The 21,608-nt window shown below is 47.1% G+C and overlaps 2 protein-coding genes and 1 long non-coding RNA gene across 3 annotated transcripts in view; 1 reads left to right on the top strand and 2 right to left on the bottom strand.

The window, feature by feature from the left end:
* Window positions 1-21,608, top strand: part of brf1b (BRF1 RNA polymerase III transcription initiation factor subunit b) — a 39,423-nt gene that overhangs the window by 6,994 nt on the left and 10,821 nt on the right. Inside the window, exons 3-15 of the mRNA XM_051409052.1 lie at window positions 5,300-5,380; window positions 5,803-5,976; window positions 6,062-6,093; window positions 6,174-6,246; window positions 15,916-16,065; window positions 16,313-16,406; window positions 16,522-16,648; window positions 16,740-16,779; window positions 17,370-17,465; window positions 17,541-17,846; window positions 18,059-18,120; window positions 18,328-18,409; window positions 21,499-21,551. Coding sequence (XP_051265012.1) covers window positions 5,300-5,380; window positions 5,803-5,976; window positions 6,062-6,093; window positions 6,174-6,246; window positions 15,916-16,065; window positions 16,313-16,406; window positions 16,522-16,648; window positions 16,740-16,779; window positions 17,370-17,465; window positions 17,541-17,846; window positions 18,059-18,120; window positions 18,328-18,409; window positions 21,499-21,551 — 1,370 coding nt within the window. The remainder of the gene's footprint in view (window positions 1-5,299; window positions 5,381-5,802; window positions 5,977-6,061; window positions 6,094-6,173; window positions 6,247-15,915; window positions 16,066-16,312; window positions 16,407-16,521; window positions 16,649-16,739; window positions 16,780-17,369; window positions 17,466-17,540; window positions 17,847-18,058; window positions 18,121-18,327; window positions 18,410-21,498; window positions 21,552-21,608) is intronic.
* Window positions 2,365-2,918, bottom strand: LOC127368446 (uncharacterized). The gene is made up of 3 exons (XR_007885835.1): window positions 2,851-2,918; window positions 2,540-2,636; window positions 2,365-2,445 (listed from the first exon to the last, which is right to left on the bottom strand). It is a non-coding gene; the product is annotated as an uncharacterized LOC127368446 (long non-coding RNA).
* Window positions 7,695-12,897, bottom strand: LOC127368369 (BTB/POZ domain-containing protein 6-B). The gene is made up of 5 exons (XM_051409171.1): window positions 12,793-12,897; window positions 11,813-12,101; window positions 11,313-11,403; window positions 11,072-11,190; window positions 7,695-8,862 (listed from the first exon to the last, which is right to left on the bottom strand). The coding sequence occupies exons 2-5, from the start codon at window positions 12,019-12,021 to the stop codon at window positions 7,830-7,832; spliced, it is 1,452 nt and encodes a 483-aa protein (XP_051265131.1). The 5' UTR covers window positions 12,022-12,101; window positions 12,793-12,897; the 3' UTR covers window positions 7,695-7,829.

Here is a 21,608-nt window from a genome sequence, read left to right on the forward strand (position 1 = left end):
TGTACGATGATATCAGCACATCTTTATCACCAGAGAAGGGCTTTAAAAATGAAACATCGGCAATATTTTCCCCATATGACAGTATTATTCAAGCGTTCTCTTTATATTCAGTTTAACTGACGTACAGTAAGGGAATGCTCTGATTCAGATTCATGAAATCAACCAGATAACAAATATGGACTCCCTGGTTTTGTTGTTGCACCAAATAGTCCCTAATGTCTCCCTGAGCTGACTGAACAGATTCATTAACTCAGCTGTGAACTGGGAGAACTGTAACAAAGTCAGGTACCGTTTTCTGTACAAATTCAGTACTTACTTCATAAATGTATCCAATGGAGAACACAGGGACCTCCAGAATTGTTCTTTGGGGGTTGTTGTCGAGGCGGTACCCTCTTTGGGCTGCCAGCTGTGATGTCAGAGGCTCATGGTCGATGCCCACCTCCCAGAGACTCTGAGCTTGGGTCGGTCTGACCATACTGAAGGTGATTCCTCTGTCTGAGCACTGAGCCGTGATCTCTGTAGGGACTTAAAGGAGAAAGTCTGGATTTTAAAACAAGGCCGTACTGAAGAATTGAAACCACTGTATTGCAGACCGGTGAGGTCAGAAAATGTACTTACATGAATTGAATACTCGTGCTGTGATGAATGTTTGGTGGTAATACGAGTCTCTCTGGGGCATGATGGTTAAAGTGAAGTTTATTTCTATGGAATACTGCACTATACCTTGACCCAGGTACTGTTGGAAAGAACAGCCTCAGAAAGGGTGTTACAGAATAATGATATCTTAAAGCTTTACTTTCTGTGACATGGATGTTTGCCATGTCACATTCGGAAAACACATTAGCGGACTGTGGTAGCAAATGTGACATCACGTCATACCAAGGATGACTGCGATAGACCCAACAGTGACCACCACCGCCCAAACAGGTGATACAGGTTCTGTGTGAAGCCCTCACCATCCAGTGGACGATGGCGTCCTCAAAGGGCAGCCGGAGCTTGTAAGCTGGTGTCCCGTTAATGTGAACAAAAGAACTGATGCTGTAGCCCCGGTCAGCACTCTCTGACATCAGAAGCTGCTTCCCGTTTATCCGGACTTCCTCTAATAGGACATCAGCAGGAATGTTTCCCAGGTAGACGCTGAACACCTGGTCATCACTTATAGTCTCTACAAGAAGAAAATCAAGAGAGTCCAGACTGATACAGAAAAACTGGTTATGCATGTGGTCTAAAAAGCACCAAATGTCCATCTTTAGTTCCCAAAGTGATTCCTTTGGCAGTTACCAGACAGTAGATTAGATATTCAACTTGCAATAGTATAAAAACAAATAAAACTTACAGATACTGGAACCAGAGAATACTGGGCATTTCTGCTTAAAACATTGTGATTATCAAAATTGTTCCCAGTTGATTTTCCATCGACATTCTACAGGTTGTTGTGCAGTGCCCTCTGTTGATGAAGCATCCTTAATTATGATGCTTTCACTCTGAACTGGTGGAGACACAGGCTGGTTTTCGTGATCGGAACCGGTTCAAGAATCAGAGGCAATTCAGGGGAAAAAAAAACAGTTTGTGGATGCGGTCCTTTGATGTAGTGATTGGCACACTATTAATGTATAGGTTAACATGAACCTTGAAGGGCTCTGGCCGCTTTTTGTTCTAGTTCTTGAACAAGGTCATCAAAATTCTTGGAACCTTGGTGCCATCTAGCAAGCCAGCCCATGTTTACACCAGGTTCTAAACTAGGTGCTTGAACCGGAACAGTGCCGGTTCCCTGTTGGTGGAAAAGGCCTATCAGTCGGTTTCAAACCAAGTGCTTGTCAGATCAACGTCATGTGTTAATGCTACAAAGACTGTTGGAGAGAGATCAGGGAGGCAGTGGGATGCAGGCAGAGGACATTGTTTGTTCTAAGACAGACTTACTGTTCTATAAACTGGGAGACTTACGGTCGAGGCTGAAGGGTGGACGGCAGAGCAGCGGTGTGTCAAGCACTCTAAGCATTCGGTGTCTCGTGCCAATGCTGCTGCCGTCCTCATACAGCAGAGAGAAGAGGTGTTCATACAGCAGGAAGATCACATACATCTCCTTGTACACGTTGTTCACCACCAAGCTCTGCAGAAAAGAAACTGACAGTGAGGCGCACAATCTGCTTGTGTAGTGTGACAAACAGTTTGCGCTCTTCAAAGCCTTGTCCCTGTCTGAAGTTTGGTCTGGACTGACTACCTTCCTGTAGCCGCCCTCAGCCCCAAAAGGAACCCCAATCTGGATCAGATGTCCTTGTTGGACCAGACTGAATCCTCTGGCAGCAGCGGTGGGTTTGTCCAGCATCACCCCCTCCACCCCCAGACTGAGGCTCTGACTTTCAAACCCTGCCTCCTCTCTGACCAAGGGGGTCACAACCCAGGGGACATCCCAGAGCAACCGGGCACCGTCAAAAGAACCTGAATCTGAGGGAGGACCAGCAGAATTACTGTCAGCACCATATACCCATTACACAGAAACCAGGTCTCTGTTCAGGTGTGTTTGTTTGGGAGAACTTACTGACTGTACAGGCCATGGACATATCGATCATCACCACTGTCAGCTTTTGCTTAAAGAACAAAGAGACCCGGACGACCTCCATAGGAACACTGTCCACCTGATGATAAACATTAAGAATTAGTTAAGTAAATTAAGGACATATGGACAACGCAGTAAAAACAGCATTTCCTGAACATGTTGGAGTTTCATTGACCACACTCAACAGGGAGATTCCTGAAAATGTTTCCTGCTCAGCAACAGACAACCTTTCATAAAAAATATTTTATTTTATACTGCAGCCATGAAATCTGCAGCCCTACATGGTTACCCACCATTGTCAGCTCGGTATGTGGCTGTTTGTACTGAGATCGAAGCACCACCCTCTGGGCGCTGGTGCTCAGCCCGTAGCCCCACCTCTGGGCTTCACTGATGGACATGGAGGAAACTGGTCCATCACTTTGCAGGATCATCAGCTGCCAGACAGAACTTGCCGTCCTCTGAGCCTGAACACCACAAACCAAACACAAAACCTTTAAAGCCAAGTTCTCAAAGGACAAGTCTGTTATTGTTGTTTAGCTCATCATTTGGATGAAGAGGGACCAAAAAAAAAAACAAAAGAGACTAAAGATTTGTACAAAAATTTATATTTTACTGTGAAAACATCACCTGTATGGATGTTCCTGGCGACTAATTTTGAGGTTAAGATTAGTCGAATAGTCAGAAAGAAGAAACGATCAGAAAACCATGAAATTGATCTCAATATGAAGACTATAAACACTCTTTTAGCTAGCTGCTATAGTGCATGGACGGGGGCTGCTGCCTGCTGGGGCTCATTAACCAGCTAATCATTAACCACTATTTTTGCTGTTGACTACTTAGATTAATTTCATGTGAGACTTGAAGTTGCCAGAGAGCTACTGTCCTCAGAGACCAGTAGAGTTTGTATTGGTGTGATTGTACCCGAGAGAAAGCTGTCTGCCACATCGGTCCACTGTCCCCCTGCTGGCCTCCACATGAAGACTCTCTGTTCACATTCACCTGGTCAACATCACAAAACCCACCATTAAACCACATTAAGCTCAACACAGTTCAGTTAGCTTTTAGACAGACTGCCAGTAGTAGAAGGCATCCTAACCTCCATGTAGTCCTCCTCACAGATGATCTCTCTGTGGGTCCAGATCAGACCAGAACAGACTGCAAAAACAGGCTGGCTGATCCACCCACCACCAGCATTGCTCACCATGACGTTAAATCTAAAGGTGAATGCCTCGTCATTCTGAAAAACAAACAAAAACACAAAACTTCATCATCACAGCCGCAGTCCAGTGTCCGGACTTCTGAGCTATCTGTGGGTCAGAGGTGGCACTACCTGGTTCTGGAGAGGTGTAGCTACCTGGTTGTGGATTAGGGTTTTGGAGGGACTGAGCTACCCGGTTGTGGATCGTTGCCCTAGCTACCCGGTTGTGGATCGTTGCCCTAGCTACCCGGTTGTGGATCGTTGCCCTAGCTACCCGGTTGTGGATCGTTGCCCTAGCTACCCGGTTGTGGATCAGGGCTTTGGAGGGGCTGAGCTACCTGGTTGTGGGTGAAGCAGGAGTAGTAGGACGCTCTGAAGGTGGTGAAGCCGTCCATCTTGAAGGTGCTGATGGTGTAACCGCATCGGGATGCGAGGTGCTCGCTGATGGAGTGGACGCCGTTTCTATCTAAGTTAGGAGAGAGTGAGCACTGCCATCAGTTTAAGACAGACAGGTCTATTTCAAGCTTTAGTACTGAGGACTACAGAAGTGAACTGACCTACGGCCTCGAAGCGAGGTGTCTGTGGTGAGGCCACGTGGATCCACAGGTAACGATCCCGACACTCTGACTGAACAATTTCTTCTAAACCTGACAACCAAATTCAGTTGGTTAAAGTCCACCAGTAAAGACTGTAAATAAACCAGTAAAGACTGTAAATAAACCAGAAAAAACAGTTTACTTTCAACTGTTGTTTTTTCTGTGAACTCGCAGCAGATTAAGATGAGTCTGGAAAAGAAAAAAAGCATTGAGGTTCAGTTTTTACCTGCTCAGGTGAGCCATATTGTTACCTGCTCAGGTGAGTAGCTGTACTCACCCGATGATGAAAGCAGCAGTTCTCATGTTGAAGCTGCAGAAACGTTCTGTCTGTGGACAAAAGGCTTCCCTTCTACAACCTGGTGAGTTAATCACCTGCCAAGGTAACAGAGGAGCCAGTCAAAGCTGTGGCTGATTGAGTCTGATTACAGCTGGAGGTTCTCACCTTGTTCTGAGTGAGTAAACTGAGTATCAATAACAGTATTGATCATCTGTATAAGGAACCCAGTAAACACCATATTTCCTGTGATTATTTAGCAGAGATTATTTTTCCTGATATTTTTATACAATTCTCTGTCTGTATTATGTATTTTTATCATTTTTAACAATCACACATACTTAATAGATTCTGAGTTTGCTCATTATTGTTCTATTCACTCTTAAACAAAGGTTTTGGTTTATTCACAGGAATTAATGAAACACTGAGATATTGGTGACTGTGTTTATTTTAAATGTTGTAACACCCATTGAAATCAGGAAGACCTCGTGACCTCCTGTGAAGCTTTGGCAATCCCTAGTGGTGGTCCAGAACCCCAGGTTGGGAACTACTGCCTTATACCAGTAGACCACCATGACTCCTCACAACTTCACAAAAACACCAGAACATAATAAAACCTAATGGCCTATTGATCTGTTATTAATATCTATTAATATCTGTTGATCTGCCTATAGGTCCAGTTAAAGCTCCTCTTCTTGGTTCTGGTTTTCACACCAGTGTTGGGAAAGAGTCCAGAGCCCAGACCCTGCAGGGCGGTGAGTACCTTCATCATCATCATCAGTGTGGTTCATTGTAAACTGATAAGTTCTGATCAGATGCAGCTGGACTCTGTGGTCCCCCATCGGTCTGTGGAGCTCTGAACCTCCAGTTGGGCTTTATGGTCGTCTCCATGTTGGTGTTTAGCAGCCAGCAGCGGTGACGTACTGCAAGTCAGCCCTTCTTTGTGTGTTTTTCTTCTTTTTTTCACCTTTTTACATTTTCACATAGATTTTTAGTGTTGGTAGTAGTGAACTTTTTTTCTTGTTTGTGGTGTGTTTTTCATGTCAAATGGAGATTGGATCCAAACATCCCTAATAAAAATTAAATAGTTGACCCTTTGTGTGTCTCAGGTAAGGTTTAGGTATAATGAACCCTTCAGGTAAGGTTCAGGTATAGCTAACCCTTTCTGTCTCTGCAGGTAAGCGTCAGATCCAGCAGCTGGGCAGTCAACTGCAGTTGAACCAGCACTGTTTGGACACTGCCTTCAACTTCTTCAAGATGGTGGTCAGTAAACACCTAACGAGAGGACGTAAGACAGAGCATGTGATCGCCGCCTGCCTCTACCTGGTGTGTCGCACGGAGGGGACGCCACGTATCCTCACAAACAGTGTTTATCTTTATACATCTTTATCTCACTGACCTTTGACCTCCAGCAGTTTTCCTGAACGGTGTTTCAGACATGTTACTGGACCTGAGTGACCTGCTGCAGGTAGGACTACCCTCAGACCGGCAGAGACCTAGTCCCACAGTAGACCAGGTCCAGTTCTAACTTTGAGTTTGTATGTTCAGGTGAACGTTTACATCCTGGGAAAAACCTTCCTGCTGCTGGCTCGAGAGCTCTGCATCAACGCGCCTGCCATCGGTGAGAACTTTATCTACCATAAAACTTTATTTAAACGAGTAGGCTCGTTGGATTTGAACTGTGCCTCACCTGGAAAGTGGACAAGATCATGTGGCAGCAGCAGGTGTCAAAAAGCTGCAGCAGTTCATTTTACACATTATCCAACAGAGTTTTAAACAGTTTATTTAATTTAATTCAATTTTATTTGTTTAGTGCCAAATCATAACAGAAGTTATCTCAGGACACTTTTCAAAGCAGAGAGAGAGAGAGAGAGAGAGAGAGAGAGAGAGAGAGAGACTCTAATAGTAGTGACTGACTCATGAAGAAGATGATGACGACGACAACAACGATGGGGGACAATGAGCAGTGACAATAGTAATACTAGTAACTGTACTAATAATAATAATATTAATAATAATAATAACAATAATATCAGTGACATTAGCAATGGCAGTCAAGCAGGACCATGGCAGGAGGCTCCACCAGGATCCATGAGAACCTGCGGGACAAGAAAGAACAAGAACCAGGGAAGAAGTAAAGTTAGTAACATGCATTAATGGGACATGAATGTGTGCAGAAAGAGAGAGGAAGAGAGGAGCTCAGTGCACCATGGGAAATCCCCCGATAGTCTAGGCCTATAGCAGCATAACTAAGGGATGGTTCAGGACTCACCTGATCCAGCCCTAACTAGAAGCTTTATCAAAGAGGAATGTCTTAAGCCTACTCTTGAATGTGGAGAGGGTGTCTGCCTCCCGAACCACAACTGGAAGCTGGTTCCACAGGAGAGGAGCTTGGTAACTGAAGGCTCTGGCTCCTGTTCTACTTTTAGAGACTATAGGAACCACAAGTAGCCCAGCATTCAGAGAACGTAGTGTTCTAGTGGGGTAATAGGGTACTATGAGCTCTTTAAGATATGAAGGGGCCTGACCATGAAGAGCTTTGTAGGGGAGGAGGAGGATTTTAAATTCTATTCTAAATTTTACAGGGAGCCAGTGCAGAGAAGCTTCTTCATTTACAGATAAAGTATATTTTGTTAGAACTGTTGTAATCCTGGGCCTTTTAGGTGTCATTACTGAGAAAAGTGCGGTTTTATTCTCGCTGAAATAAACTACCTTCAATTCTTTATAAATTGTATAACAACTGAAAAAGTTGAAACTATTTTTGCAATTTTCACTTTCTCCTGCAATTCCAGTGCAAAACAACTCATAAACATCACAACATGCATCACAATTATTATTAGAAAAACTGCTGTGAAATCAGGAATTTTAGGACACAACAATCCCAAACACAGCCTTCGGTCCTGGAGGGACTGATGGACTAATGTGTACTACCAGGTAGTTAATTCAACTAATTCAGCTAGTTCAGCTAGTTAGGTTGTTCAACTAGTTCAGGTAGTTCAGGTAGTCACACTCTTCAGTGACATCTAGTGGCAGCTGCAGGAACTACATCATTGATGAGAAAGCCACGCGTGAGTTTTAGTCACTTTAATGTTCAGACATTAAACAAACCAATCAGCTTTAAGTTCTATTACAACAGCCAATCTGCTTCTGTTTTACTGCAGCAGTCTCAATCACTGATTAAAGATCTTAAGTCCCAGTTCTGGTTCAGCCGTAAAAGACCAGTTCAGGGATCTGCCCTCCCTGCACACCGGTCCCGTTTGTACTGTCCGATGAGCACTGGAACTGGAAGGTCACTTTCCCACACTGCACCTCGGTCATCCCCTCCTGACCAAAGTAACTGAGCTCGTTTCCGTCCAGGACGGCACTGACCGTATAAAAGGTGTCCTGTTCTACCTGGACTGGGTGTTCAAACCACACAGGGAAGGTGCTGCTTGATCCGTCGGACAAGAACTTGGTAAGATTCTGGGCAAGAATGGTTCCCTGCCTCTTCAGTTCAATCTTCACGCTATACTCAGCCTTGCCGCCGCTCGACCCATACAGGCCGAGTCCGGCTATGAAGATCCGCCGGTCCACTGCGAACTGGATGCTGTCGCAGCGCCCTCTGTAGCGCCACTGGTTGCTGCGGTAGGCTGAGGACTGGAAGCGGTGGCACCTCTGCGGTGCCAAGCCGGCCCGCTTCACCAGCGGGAACTCCAGTCTGGGTTTGTGGGAGGCAGTGAACCATAGGAAGACGTCATGAGTCTCTTTCAGCGTCAGGATGTCCGACTGCGCTGCCCCATCAGCAAACTCCTGCAGCGTCATGGAGGGGATCCGGACCAGGTACAGAGCCTTACCCAGCACCACCCGCTGGTTCCTGGGGGTCACAGCCAGGCCCTGACGTCGACACTCAGCTGCTGCCCAGCTCAGCGCCGCCTGGAAGATCAGGACCTCGCGGACATTGAGTGAATCTCTCTGCAGGATGATCTCCAGCGTGGGCAGATCGATCTCACAGAAGCCTTCGGATCGCAAAGCCAGTTCGGCCTGAGCGTCAATCACCTCCCAGCAGCGCTGCGTCAGCTCTGGCTCCTCGAACAGCCGGCTCTGAGACAGCAGGACACAGGCGTTCTTCGCCTCCAGACTCGTCTCAAGGAAGGCGACACAGGCCCTTGCCAGAGCAGGAACGATGTACTTCTTGGCAGCGTAGAGTGTGGCGAGCACTGTGTCCGCCTCCAACTCGATCTCATCGCTATACATGTACCTGAGACAGAGCACACAGCAAGACATGTCAGGGACCTGGTACAGATCAGTATCTGAACTGGACTCATTCACACAAACTAAAGAAAGTCTTATCACTCTGAGAACACTTCATGCCAATATTCAATCTGTTGTCTGACAGTTAAGCCTTTTACTTATTGATCCCTTGGTGATCTAATCAAGGACCACTGGAAACCTCTGTCAGACACTTGAGTTTTTAATGTACTCTGGAACTCCATAATGGACCGTTAAGACTCCAACCTAGAACCCTGGCCCTTTCTTCTGGATACCCCTGATGTATACTGGAGGGGTGGCTGTAGATCCGGTGGAAGTGTAACCCCCTTTTCCACCAAGGCCATTTGAACCTCAGAGACTGGAAAACTGGTTCCAGTGCAGCACCTTTATTGGTCTAGAAACGTCTCGCAGGTTCTCATGGATCCTGGTGGTGCCTGCTGCTCTGGTCCTGCTTGACCCCCACTGCTATTAATGCTGATATTTAGGGACCGAGCACTAAAAAGTTCAAGGACCCTTTTGTTCTTCTAGGAATTATTATTATTATTATTATTATTATTATTATTAGGGATCGAGCACTGACCAAGTGCAAGACCCTATTGTTCCTTAAGGAATTATTATTTGCTGCCTCTTTGACCGCATATTTGACCCCCACAGCATGCTCAAAAAGTCATGAAAATTTGCACAAAATTCAAACGTATCAAAAATATCGATATGACATTGGACATTGGACATGGAAATTTATCGGATCTGCTTCAAAATTGGTCAGTACAGTCAAAACATGGTACTGAATGAAAGCTGTTCATTTTGTGACTGTACGTTGAAGGGCGTGTCCGTGGCGTGCCGTCAAAGTTGGCCATTTTAAACGAATGTCACACTGTGATGTCATTTTTGGCATTTCAGGGCTCCTATTTTAACTAACTCCTCCTACAGGTTTTATTGGATGTACTTCAAAATTGGTCAGTGCAGTCAGTTTTTTTCTTCCAACATTGTGCCCGGGGCGTGGCGTCCCGTGGCATCCAATTTCAAACCTTCGCCATGAAAGAGGGATTCGTCATAACTTCTGCGTACATGATCCGACTGCAACGAAACTTCACATGTTCGATAAAAGTCCCGCCCTGAACATGTCTGCCACCTAGTGGCAACAGGAAGTATCACGTTTTATACTTTCATGTTCTACTCCTAGCAGGATGATCAGATCCAGCTGAAATTTACTTGATGAAATGCAAAACACATTGTTGATGATATGTGATGAATGTTGTGAGTGAGCGTGTCTGTGGCGTGGCGGGAAGTTTTGATGTACCGCCACAAAACACGAATTCGCTACAAGAGTGTACATTGTCCAGTCGGCTCCACACTTCACTTGTCTGATAAGAGTCCCGCCCTGAACACGTCTATGTGATAATATTCAGTAATAGTGAGAGCGCCACCTACTGGTAACAGGAAGCAACCGCCCCGAGTTGCGTGGAGTGCGAGGTCCCGTCCATCGCTGCTTGCAGCTTTAATTATTATTATTATCATCATCATCATCATTCCCCATCATTGTGGCTATTGGTGTCATCATCAGTCATTTCTATTAGTATAGTTATTTCTGCTGTTGTTGTTGTGCACATTTGTCTCTGTCCTTCTCTATTTACCGCACGTCCTCTCTACCCCTCTTTTATATAAAAAATATGCGATGCATATTGTGATGTTTTTAGGATTTTTTTTGCAGTGAAGTTGGAGGAGAAATTTAAGTCACTGAAGGCAGAAAGTCAATGAGTGACGTGATGTTATTTTTGTATAATTTATTAAAAATGGAAGGAATGGAGAATAAATCTCTGGACGTATGTCAGCACTGCGCAGAATGATATAATAGGTGAAACTCACAGGTGTGTATTAATTGTTGTGATCAGAAGTCGCTGGAGGGACTGTTTTGAGGCCAGTAATGTTGATGTGAGAAATTAGCAGCTAATGTTAGCTGACCAACAGCTAGCTAGTAAGCCAGCTAGTGTAACCTTGGTAACCACAGGTAACGTTGAAGTCGTATATAGTGACATAATGATGTGGTTCTCTAGCCTGTGGAAAAGCAAACCAGTTCTTTGAAATTTCTCAAGTTCCAAACCAACTCTGAACCAGATCTTGAAGCAGACTAGAACTGGCACTAGTGTGTGTTGTCAGATCAACTTCTGGACATGAACTGGTCTCAGGACTCGACTTACTTTAACAGAATCAGGAAAGCAGCTGGCTCTACATCAGGGATGTGGATCTCAGATTGTCCCTCAGCCAGATCTCCATAGAACATGGCCCCAAAGACAGAGCTGCCCACGGCAAGGACGTACTGCAACACAGAGAGAGACAGCCAATCAGAGGCCTTAACCACAGAGGTCATAAAGATGAAACACAGGATCGTTGAAGGTGTAATTACAGACCCCGGTTCAGTGTTGGTCCAGGTCTTTGTACCTTATGAGCAGGAATTCTCTGAGTGTCTCCTGGAGGGCCGACGATGAAGTGAACATCAGCCATCTGCTCATTGTTGAACATCAGAGCATTTCTGCAGTAAAACAAACACAAAACTGCATCAGAAGGTTTTTAATGACTGAAACTATATTTCATTGTAGAGTCATTCATCAGTAATTCATTAATTATCAGATGAACACTGCGTATGTTTTTCATTATCAGAAACTGTAAACCAGTAAAATAAAGTGTCCCTCCCTCATAAATCCATAAATACATTTGCCTCCAGAGAGTCAAACTTCACTGCTACCAAACAGAAACGCTTTCTGAACGTCTCTGTGGGAGAAATCTGGAGCTACTGTCGAGTGAGATCGGACTCTCCTGTAGTTTAATGAGGAACTGAACACAGGACAGACTGACTGACTGTGTGGTTCATTACAGAAGGGACATTAAGGACACACAGGGCGTGTCCCTGCCGTCCAATCAGAGCAGAGTATTGTGCTGACCTCTCTCTCAGTGTGGGCTGTGCTTCCTGCCAGCCTTCTCTCTCCTCTCTCTCGTTGTTGTTGATGTTCGGTTGAACGCCCACTCCGTTGTCGCCGCCGTCGTTGTGGTTACTGGCCGTTGGCTCTGGTTCATTTGGCTGGATGTAACTTTTCTTCACCTCCACCTCGTTACTGTGAGGGAGGCTGGTGGAGAAAAGTTCAGCCGCCATCTCCTCCTCCTCCTCCTCCTCCTCCTCCTCGTGGTCACAGAGCCGGCGAGGTCACAACCTCAAAGCATGATGACTGCTTCCTGTCACAGATTAATTTGATTCTAATCAGTCAGATTAAAGTCCAGATCAGAGAATCAAGGAAATGTTTAATCTTTAGTGACTAGAGATCAGTCATAGATTATTATTATTATTATTATTATTATTATTATTATTATTAGGTTACCAGTTACTGTTCTGGTCTCTTTGTGTTCACTCTGTGATTGGTTTCACTTAAAAAATTAAAAACATGTATTTATAGAAATGTATTAAGATTTGTAAATAAATCAATGTATTTATTTCTAATATCACCTATAGATATATTATTTTTTATTAATGTGCCACAATAACGTTTGTGAGTTCAAATATCTTCATAATCACGTGTGATTGGTTGATGTCAGACTTTAATATTACTAAATGTCCCTCTGGATGAATAATTATAGATCGATATAATTAATGTAAACAGACTGTTCTCTGATTTAACCTGCAGCCATCCTCCATCAATACATTCATGTCCACAGTTCAATAATCAATAAGTTCAGCCTAACAGGCCGTTAATGTGACAGTCTGTTGTTGTTATTAGTATTATTATTATTATTATGATTACAGCGTCTACTGCCGTTAAATCTCACCTAAACCCGTCATGCAGCGCGGTCAGCAGACAGACAGTCAGACAGACAGTCAGACAGAAAGACAGACGGTGTCGGTGTGTGTCGGTTGTCGGTGAGTCTGTACCTGTGTGAGTCCCGGCGGCGGTTCGTTCTGCCGTTATCGTTGAATTCACTCCGACTGCAGCTCTTGTTTGTTTCTCCGGACGCCATTTTAGATTCTGCTGCATCTGCCTTCACTACCGAGCTGCTCCACAAGATGGCGACCGAGCGCGGGAAAAAAACCCATTAATATCACAGAGCTCATATAAAACTAATGTTAAATAATATTATAAATATAAATAATAAATATTTATTTATGTTGTATTCAGTTCATATTATTCATACTAAACTAGTTAAATGTCCTCCTCTTCTTCCACTCCCTCCCCTCCCTCCTCCTCTTCCCCTTCCACTCCCTCCCCTCCCTCCTCCTCCTCCTCTTCCACTCCCTCCCCTCCCTCCTCCTCTTCCTCTTCCTCTTCCTCCTCCTCCTCCTCCTCCTCCTCTTCCTCTTCCACTCCCTCCTCCTCCCTCTCCTCTTCCACTCCCTCCCCTCCCTCCTCCTCTTCCTCTTCCACTTCCTCCTCCTCCTCCTCTTCCTCTTCCACTCCCTCCCTCCTCCCTCTCCTCTTCCACTCCCTCCCCTCCCTCCTCCTCCTCTTCCTCCTCTTCCACTTCCTCCTCCTCCTCCTCTTCCTCATCTTCCACTCCCTCCCCTCCCTCCTCCTCCTCTTCCTCCTCTTCCACTTCCTCCTCCTCCTCCTCTTCCTCATCTTCCACTCCCTCCTCCTCCTTCTCCTCTTCCACTCCCTCCCCTCCCTCCTCCTCCTCTTCCTCCTCTTCCACTTCCTCCTCCTCCTCTTCCTCATCTTCCACTCCCTCCTCCTCCTTCTCCTCTTCCACTCCCTCCCCCTCCCTCCTCCTCCTCTTCCACTTCCTCCTCCTCCTTCTCCTCTTCCACTTCCTGCTCCTCCTCCTCTTCTTCCTCTTCCACTTCCTCCTCCTCATCCTCTTCCTCCTCTTCAACTCCCCCCCTCCTCCTCCTGCTCCTCTTCCACTTCCTCCTCCTCCTCCTCTTCCACTTCCTCCTCCTTCTCCTCTTCCACTCCCTCCCCTTCCTCCTCCTGCTCCTATACCACTTCCTGCTCCTCCTCCTCTTCTTCCTCTTCCACTTCCTCCTTCTCCTCCTCCTCCTCGTCTTCCACTCCCTCCCGTTCCTCCTCCTCTTCCTCTTCCTCCTCTTCCACTTCCTCCTCCTCCTCCTCTTCAACCCCCCCCTCCTCCTCCTCCCCTTCCACTCCCTCCTCCTCCTTCTCCTCTTCCACTCCCTCCCCTCCCTCCTCCTCCCATTCCACTTCCTCCTCCTCCTCCTCTGCCTCATCTTCCACTCCCTCCTCCTCCTTCTCCTCTTCCACTCCCTCCTCTCCCTCCTCCTCCTCTTCCACTTCCTCCTCCTCCTCCTTCTCCTCTTCCACTTCCTGCTCCTCCTCCTCTTCTTCCTCTTCCACTTCCTCCTCCTCCTCCTCTTCCTCCTCTTCCACTTCCTCCTCCTTCTCCTCTTCCACTCCCTCCCCTTCCTCCTCCTGCTCCTATACCACTTCCTGCTCCTCCTCCTCTTCTTCCTCTTCCACTTCCTCCTTCTCCTCCTCCTCCTCGTCTTCCACTCCCTCCCGTTCCTCCTCCTCTTCCTCTTCCTCCTCTTCCACTTCCTCCTCTTCCTCCTCTTCAACCCCCCCCTCCTCCTCCTCCTCCTCCCCTTCCACTCCCTCCTCCTCCTCCTGCTCTTCCACTCCCTCCCCTCCCTCCTCCTCCTCTTCCACTTCCTCCTCCTCCTCCTCTGCCTCATCTTCCACTTCCTCCTCCTCCTCCTTCTCCTCTTCCACTTCCTGCTCCTCCTCCTCTTCTTCCTCTTCCACTTCCTCCTCCTCCTCCTCTTCCTCCTCTTCAACTCCCCCCCTCCTCCTCCTGCTCCTCTTCCACTTCCTCCTCCTCCTCCTCCTCCTCCTCCTCCTCTTCCTCCTCTTTCACTCCCTCCCCTTCCTCCTCTTCCTCTTCCTCCTTCTCCTCCTCTTCCGCTCCCTCCTCCTCCTCCTCCTCTTCCACTCCCTCCCCTTCCTCCTCCTGCTCCTCTTCCACTTCCTCCTCCTCCTCCTCCTGCTCTTCCACTCCCTCCCCTTCCTCCTCATCTTCCACTCCCTCCCCTTCCTCCTCCTGCTCCTCTTCCACTTCCTGCTCCTCCTCCTCCTCCTCCTACTTCTCCTCTTCCACTCCCTCCTCCTCCTTCTCCTCTTCCACTCCCTCCCCTTCCTCCTCCTGCTCCTATTCCACTTCCTGCTCCTCCTCCTCCTCTTCTTCCTCTTCCACTTCCTCCTTCTCCTCCTCCTCCTCCTCGTCTTCCACTCCCTCCCCTTCCTCCTCCTCTTCCTCTTCCTCCTCTTCCACTTCCTCCTCCTCCTCCTCCTCCCCTTCCTCCTCCTGCTCCTCTTCCACTTCTTCCTCCTCCTCCTCCTCCTCCTCTTCCTCTTCCACTCCCTGCCCTTCTTCCTCTTCCTCCTCTTCCACTTCCTCCTCTTCCACTTCCTCCTCTTCCACTGCCTCCTTCCCCCTTCCTCCTCCTCTCCTCTTCCTCTTCCACTCCCTGCCCTTCTTCCTCTTCCTCCTCTTCCTCTTCTCCTCTTCCACTTCCTCCTCCTCCTCTCCTCTTCCACTTCCTCCTCCTCTTCCCTTCCTCCTTCTCCTCCTTCCTCCCTCCTTCCTCTCTTCCCTCCTCTCCTCCTCCTGCCCTCTTCCACTTCCTCCCCTCCTCCTCCTACTCTCCCTTCCTCCCTCCTCCTCCTCTCCTTATCCCTTCCTCCTCCTTATCCTTTTTTTTCCTCCCTCTCCTTCCCCCTTCTCTCTTCCTCTCTCTCCCCCCCTCTCTCCTCCCCTTCTCCCTCCTCTTCCTCTTCCTCCTCTTCCACTTCCTCCTCTTCCACTTCCTCCTCTTCCACTTCCTCCTCCTCCTCCTCCTCTTCCACTGCCTCCCCTTCCTCCTCCTCCTCCTCTTCCACTCCCTCCTCCTTCTCCTCCTCCTCTTCCACCTCTTCCACTCCCTCCCCTTCCTCCTTCTCCTCCTCTTCCTCTCCCTCCCCTTCCTCCTCCTCCTCCTCCTCTTCCTCCTCTTCCACTCCCTGCCCTTCCTCCTCCTCCTCCTCCTCCTCTTCCCCCTCAGACCCCTGCCTTTACATCCCTCGGTTTGCTCACATGTTGGAGTTTGGGGTGAAGACTCATGAGGTTTCCATGACGGCTCTTCGTCTTGTTCAGAGGATGAAGAGGGACTGGATGCACACAGGACGCCGACCCTCCGGACTCTGTGGAGCAGGTACAACATGGCCACTGTTACCATGGTAACAACCAACATCAACAGCTACATATTTACCGTTCTCTCTTTTCCACCCCCTCCTGCTCCTCCCCCTCTTCCTCCTCCTCCTCCTCCTCCACCTCTTCCTCCTCATCCTCCTCCACCTCTTCCTCCTCATCCTCCTCTTCCTCCTCCTCCTCCACCTCTTCCTCCTCATCCTCCTCCTCCTCCTCCTCATCCTCCTCCTCCTCCTCCTCCTCCTCCTCAGCTCTCCTGGTAGCAGCTCGAATGCATAAGTTTCGTCGTACGGTGAAGGATGTGATCAGTGTGGTGAAGGTCTGCCAGACTACTCTGAGGAAGAGGTGAGAGCTCTGGTAGATTACAGTAGGTTGTAATAGATTACTGTAGTTCACTGTAGGTTACAGTAGGTTGTAATAGATTACTGTAGGTTACAGGGTCCTCTCTCCCTCCCTTCAGATTAACAGAGTTTGAGGACACGCCCACCAGTCAGCTGACCATCGATGAGTTCATGAAAGTAGATCTGGAGCAAGAATGTGATCCACCCTCCTTTATCGCCGCACAGCACAAAGCCAAGATGCAGCAGGTAGATCCCCCTGTCTCTGATTGGCTGCTGACAACAGTTTACCAATGATCAGTGGCCAATCCATCATCTTTACTATCCTCTTCCTCTGCAGCTGGAACAGGAGCTGGCCAGGAAGCTGGATGACGTTGAAGGTCAGTTTCACTTGAGGACACTTCAAAAAAAGGGATCACTTATAAGGGCACTAAAGGAGTACAGTTTTGGGACACTATAAAGTACACTAGAGGAATTGTTTGGGACACTATAAAGTGCACTAGAGGAATTGTTTGGGACATTATAAAGTACACTAGAGGAATTGTTTGAGACACTATAAAGTACACTAGGGGAATTGTTTGGGACATTATAAAGTACACTTGGGGAATTGTTTGAGACACTATAAAGTACACTAGGGGAATTGTTTTGGACATTATAAAGTACACTTGGGGAATTGTTTGGGACACTATAAAGTACACTGGGAGAATTGTTTTGGACATTATAAAGTACACTAGGGGAATTATTTGGGACACTATAAAGTACACTGGGAGAATTGTTTTGGACATTATAAAGTACACTAGGGGAATTATTTGGGACACTATAAAGTACACTAGGGGAATTGTTTGGGACACTATAAAGTACACTAGGGGAATTGTTTGGGACACTATAAAGTACACTAGGGGAATTGTTTGGAACATTATAAAGTACAACCCTATTTAGATTTTATGGACTCAATCCCTTCACCTGACAGGAGAGATCAGCTGCTACAAAGATGAGATTGAGACCGAGCTGGAAAAGAGTCGACCCAAACTGAGAGGAATCTACGCTGCCTACGCCAAAGAGATCGGTCTGTACTGATCCTCAGTCAGCTCAGTCTATCTGATCGCCTGTACAGAAAAATTTAACTCTTTATTTCTTTCAGACCCTGAGGAAGCAGAGGTTTTGTCCTCAACCTCTGACCCCGAGGAGCAGGAGGTCGAAGATGACGAACTCCAAGCAGCCACCCAACACTTGACTCAGGACTTCCTGTGCCAGGTGATCCAGGAGGAGGAGGGACGGGGCAAGAAGACAGATGACAATGAGGTGGAGGCGGGGCCAGATATGGAGGGGGCGGGGTCTCAGAGGCAAGCTGCCCCTCTAGCAGCCATACTGGGAAAACTGCCGAGCGCCGCTAGCTTGGGCCTTCAACAGACACTGGACGAGTCGGAGACGGGCGAGAAACCAGATGGTAAGAACAGAAACTGACCCCCACCTAGGCAGGTCTGCCTCAGGTTTCTGCCGCTTAAAAGGAAGTTTTTCCTTGCTGCTGTCGCCAGGTGCTTGCTCATGATGGGACCTGTTGAGACTCTGTGAATACGGTCTCTAGACCTACTCTGTTTGTCCTGAGATAACTGACAGAAAGTTGACTTATGATGTGATGGACTTGGTATTCGTTTACAGACGAGCAGTCGGAGGGTGGAGAGCTGGACCTGGATGGTATTGATGATCAGGAGATTGATAAGGTCTGTTCACTCACCAATCACTGCTGTATTGATCTGTATTGATCATCTCACCTTCTCTCACCCTGTTTCACCCTGTGATATGTAGTGGTTGGAAGACTAGAGGTCCAATTTACCTTTTTTATTTTTTTTACTGTGAAAGGTTGTATGCATGTGGTGTCTTCTTCATGACCCTGTCTCCTCTTACTCCTCTTTCTACTCCTCCTGCAGTACATCCTGAATGAGAAGGAGGTTCAGGTGAAGACGGAGCTGTGGATGAAACAAAACGCAGATTACCTGAAGGAGCAGAAAGGTGAGATACTCTTCACCATCAATTAATAAATCATCAATCATTCAGAAATATGCAAAACTGTATTGATCCCCAGGCGGAAATTAGTTTGTTACAGTTGCTCACACGATGTTTAAGAATAGAAATACTAACTATATTACAATATCTAGCACAATGTGACTCCGCTAGGGGCGGCTGTGGCTCAGAGGCAGAGCCGGTCGTCCACTAATCGGAAGGTTGTTGGTTCCCTGGCTCCTCCCACCACTTGTTGAAGTGTCCTTGAGCAAGATACTGAACCCTGAATTGAATGTGTATGAATGCATTAGTTTATGTTTGATGGGCTTTGCCATTGCTGAGTGAATGTGTGTGAAAGGGCGAATGTGTCTGTAGTGTAAAAGCGCTTTGAGTGGTTGGAAGACTAGAAAGGAAACTATACAAGTACAGGTCCATTTACCATTTACCAATATAGAAATGACTCAGAGTTTTGACTTTCTGAGGGAGGGGTTCCTCTCTGTTGCCGCTCTGTGGTTCAGCTCAGTGGAATGAGTCGCGCACTGAAAGTCCTCCTGTGTTTGAACAGTTCATTGTGGAGTGGGTGCGAGACATTGTCCAACATGGTATGAAGCATCCTCCTCTCTGACACTGCTGTCAAAGAGTCCAGCTCCAATCCCACAGTGTCACTGGCCTTGTGGATCAGTTTGTTGAGTCTGTTAGTGTCCACTACCCTCAACCTGCTGCCCCACCAGACAACAGGATAGCACTGGCCACCACAGACTCAGCATGGTCCTGCAGATGTTGAAGGACCTCAGCCTCCTCAGAAAATAGAGACGGCTTTGGCCCTTCCTGTAGAGGGCTTGAGTGTTCTTAGCCCAGTCCAGTATATTATTGTTATTATTAATATTATTATTACTACAGTTACTATTATTACTATACTCACTGCTCATTGTCCCCCCTCGTTGCTGTTGTTGTCATCATCTTCTTCATGTTCATCATCATCAGTCACTACTATTAGTGTAGTTGTTGCTACTGTTGTTGCTGTGCACCTGTCTGTCTGTCTCTGTCTCTCTCTCTCTCTCTCTCTCCCTCTCTCTGTCTCTCTCTCTTACCCAAACTGGTCGAGGCAGACGACCACGTACCTAGAGCCGAAGGGTCTGTCCTAGGTTTCTGCCTCTTAATAGCCAGTTTTTCCTTGCCCTTGTCGCCAAGTGCTTGCTCATGGTGGAACTGTTGGGTCCCTGTAAATAATGTTTTAAAGAGTTCGGTCTAGACCTGCTCTATATGAAAAGTGTCCTGAGATAACTTCTGTTATAAATTGGCGCTATACAAATAAAATTGAATTGAATTGAATTGAATTGAATTATCTCCATTATCACCATTAGTTCCATTATCACCATTAGTGAATGAATTTATTGTCTATGTACTTACCCGTAGTCCTCCACAGTGTCTACACTAACCCCCTGGATGGAAACAGGGGTCAGTGGAGCCTTGGCCTTCCTCAGGTCCACGACCAGTTCCTTAGTCTTGAGCTGCAACATTGGGCTGCAGATGGTTCTGCTCACACCATGTAACAAAGTCACCCACCACAGCCTTATACATAGGGCCTGTCCTCACAAATAGGTTTTTCTCGATTACGGATAAATACTTTATCGTATCAGCCTCGCGTCCAGACGGATACGGCGTTTTCGGGGTGTGAAAACGGTATTTTTTGGAAACGGGTCCCAGAGTGGGAAAATCCAAAAACGCCGGATTGCCCGGAGTTGTCAGGACGGCGAAACAGATTTTTTCCGAAACAATGACGTATTAGCCCCGCCTCTCTAGCCTTTACCACCATTTAGCCACCACGCCGCCGCTAGACGCGTCATAACAACAACAATGGCGGACATCTACTACTTGTTTGTAAACAGCGCATGCTCCATGGCTTCTTTTCCGGTTTTAGTGTATTGGTGTGGCGGCGTCACAGTGCCACATACAGGCCTGGCATATGTACTACAGCGTTTTAGGTTGTTTCAGTCAATCCGTGTGGACGCAGATATTTCTGGAAACGACGCCGTGTTCTGCAGATAACAGGACTCTGTGTGGTAGTTGAAGTCTGGGGTGTAGACGTGAAGAGGAAGGGAGATAGGACAGTTCCCTGCGAGGCCCCGGTGTGGCTAACCACTCTGTCTGACACGCAGTGATGCAGGCACACATATTGTGGTCTACCATTCAGGTGGTTAACAATCCAGGACAAGGGGAGCAGAGCTGGCCAGATACTGTTGAAAGCAACATGACCCTCACAGTGCTCGCCAGCTTGTCCAGGTGGGTTTAGATGCAATTTCACAGGAACGAGGAACCCTTTGGAGACTCAGGCTAAAGTTGAAGACATGGTGAAGCGCTCCACATAGCTGGGGGCCACAGGCTTTAAGCTCCCTGGGGCTGACACCATCAGGGCCTGCAACCTTGTTTAAGTGGAGTGTCATCAGCTGTCAGTGCAGTGGAGTAGGAGGTGTTTTGGGCCAGATAACAGTTGAATTGGGAGGCGAGGGGGAGCAGGCGCCATTGTATTAATTGGGGCGGATGTGGATCAGAGGTAAAACGGGCCGTTCGATCCCTGGTTGAGCAAGACACTGAACCCCAAATTGTGATTGATGATTAGTTTCTATTCTGGGGAGCAGGTGGCACCTTGCATGGCAGCCACTGCCATCAGTGTATGAATGTGTGTGAATGGCATGTAGAGTACAGTGCATTGAGTGGTTGAAAGACTAGAAAGGCACTATATAAGTACAGTCCATTTAAATCTGTTGAAGCACAGATTAAGCACAATTATATATATATATAACAATATTTCAGTATTTTCTTTTTTTGGGGGGGGGGGGCTTTCATGGCCTTTAATTGATAGTGACAGCTGAAGATAGCCAGGAGAGAGGGGATGACATGCAGCATAGGGCCACTGGTCGGATTTGAACCCTGTGACTGAGCTAACCAGGCGCCCCTATTTATCAACTTTTGAAACATTTCCAAATGTTGCAGAATACCATTTAAATCCATTCACTGATATTATAACACGTCAGGTCAACGATATTGATTTGTTATTGACTGTATTTGTTGATTGATTTATTGTTGATTGTTTACAGAGAAAGAAGAGAGGATAAAGAAAGAGAAAGAACAGGGGACATATAAAGAGAAGGTGAGTGTATTTGTTAGTGTGTCCCTCATTTCCTGCCATCTCCCTACTGTCGGTCAT

The sequence above is a fragment of the Dicentrarchus labrax genome, unplaced genomic scaffold, assembly GCF_905237075.1.
Source record: "Dicentrarchus labrax unplaced genomic scaffold, dlabrax2021, whole genome shotgun sequence".
In the NCBI taxonomy this organism is placed as follows: Eukaryota; Metazoa; Chordata; class Actinopteri; family Moronidae; genus Dicentrarchus; species Dicentrarchus labrax.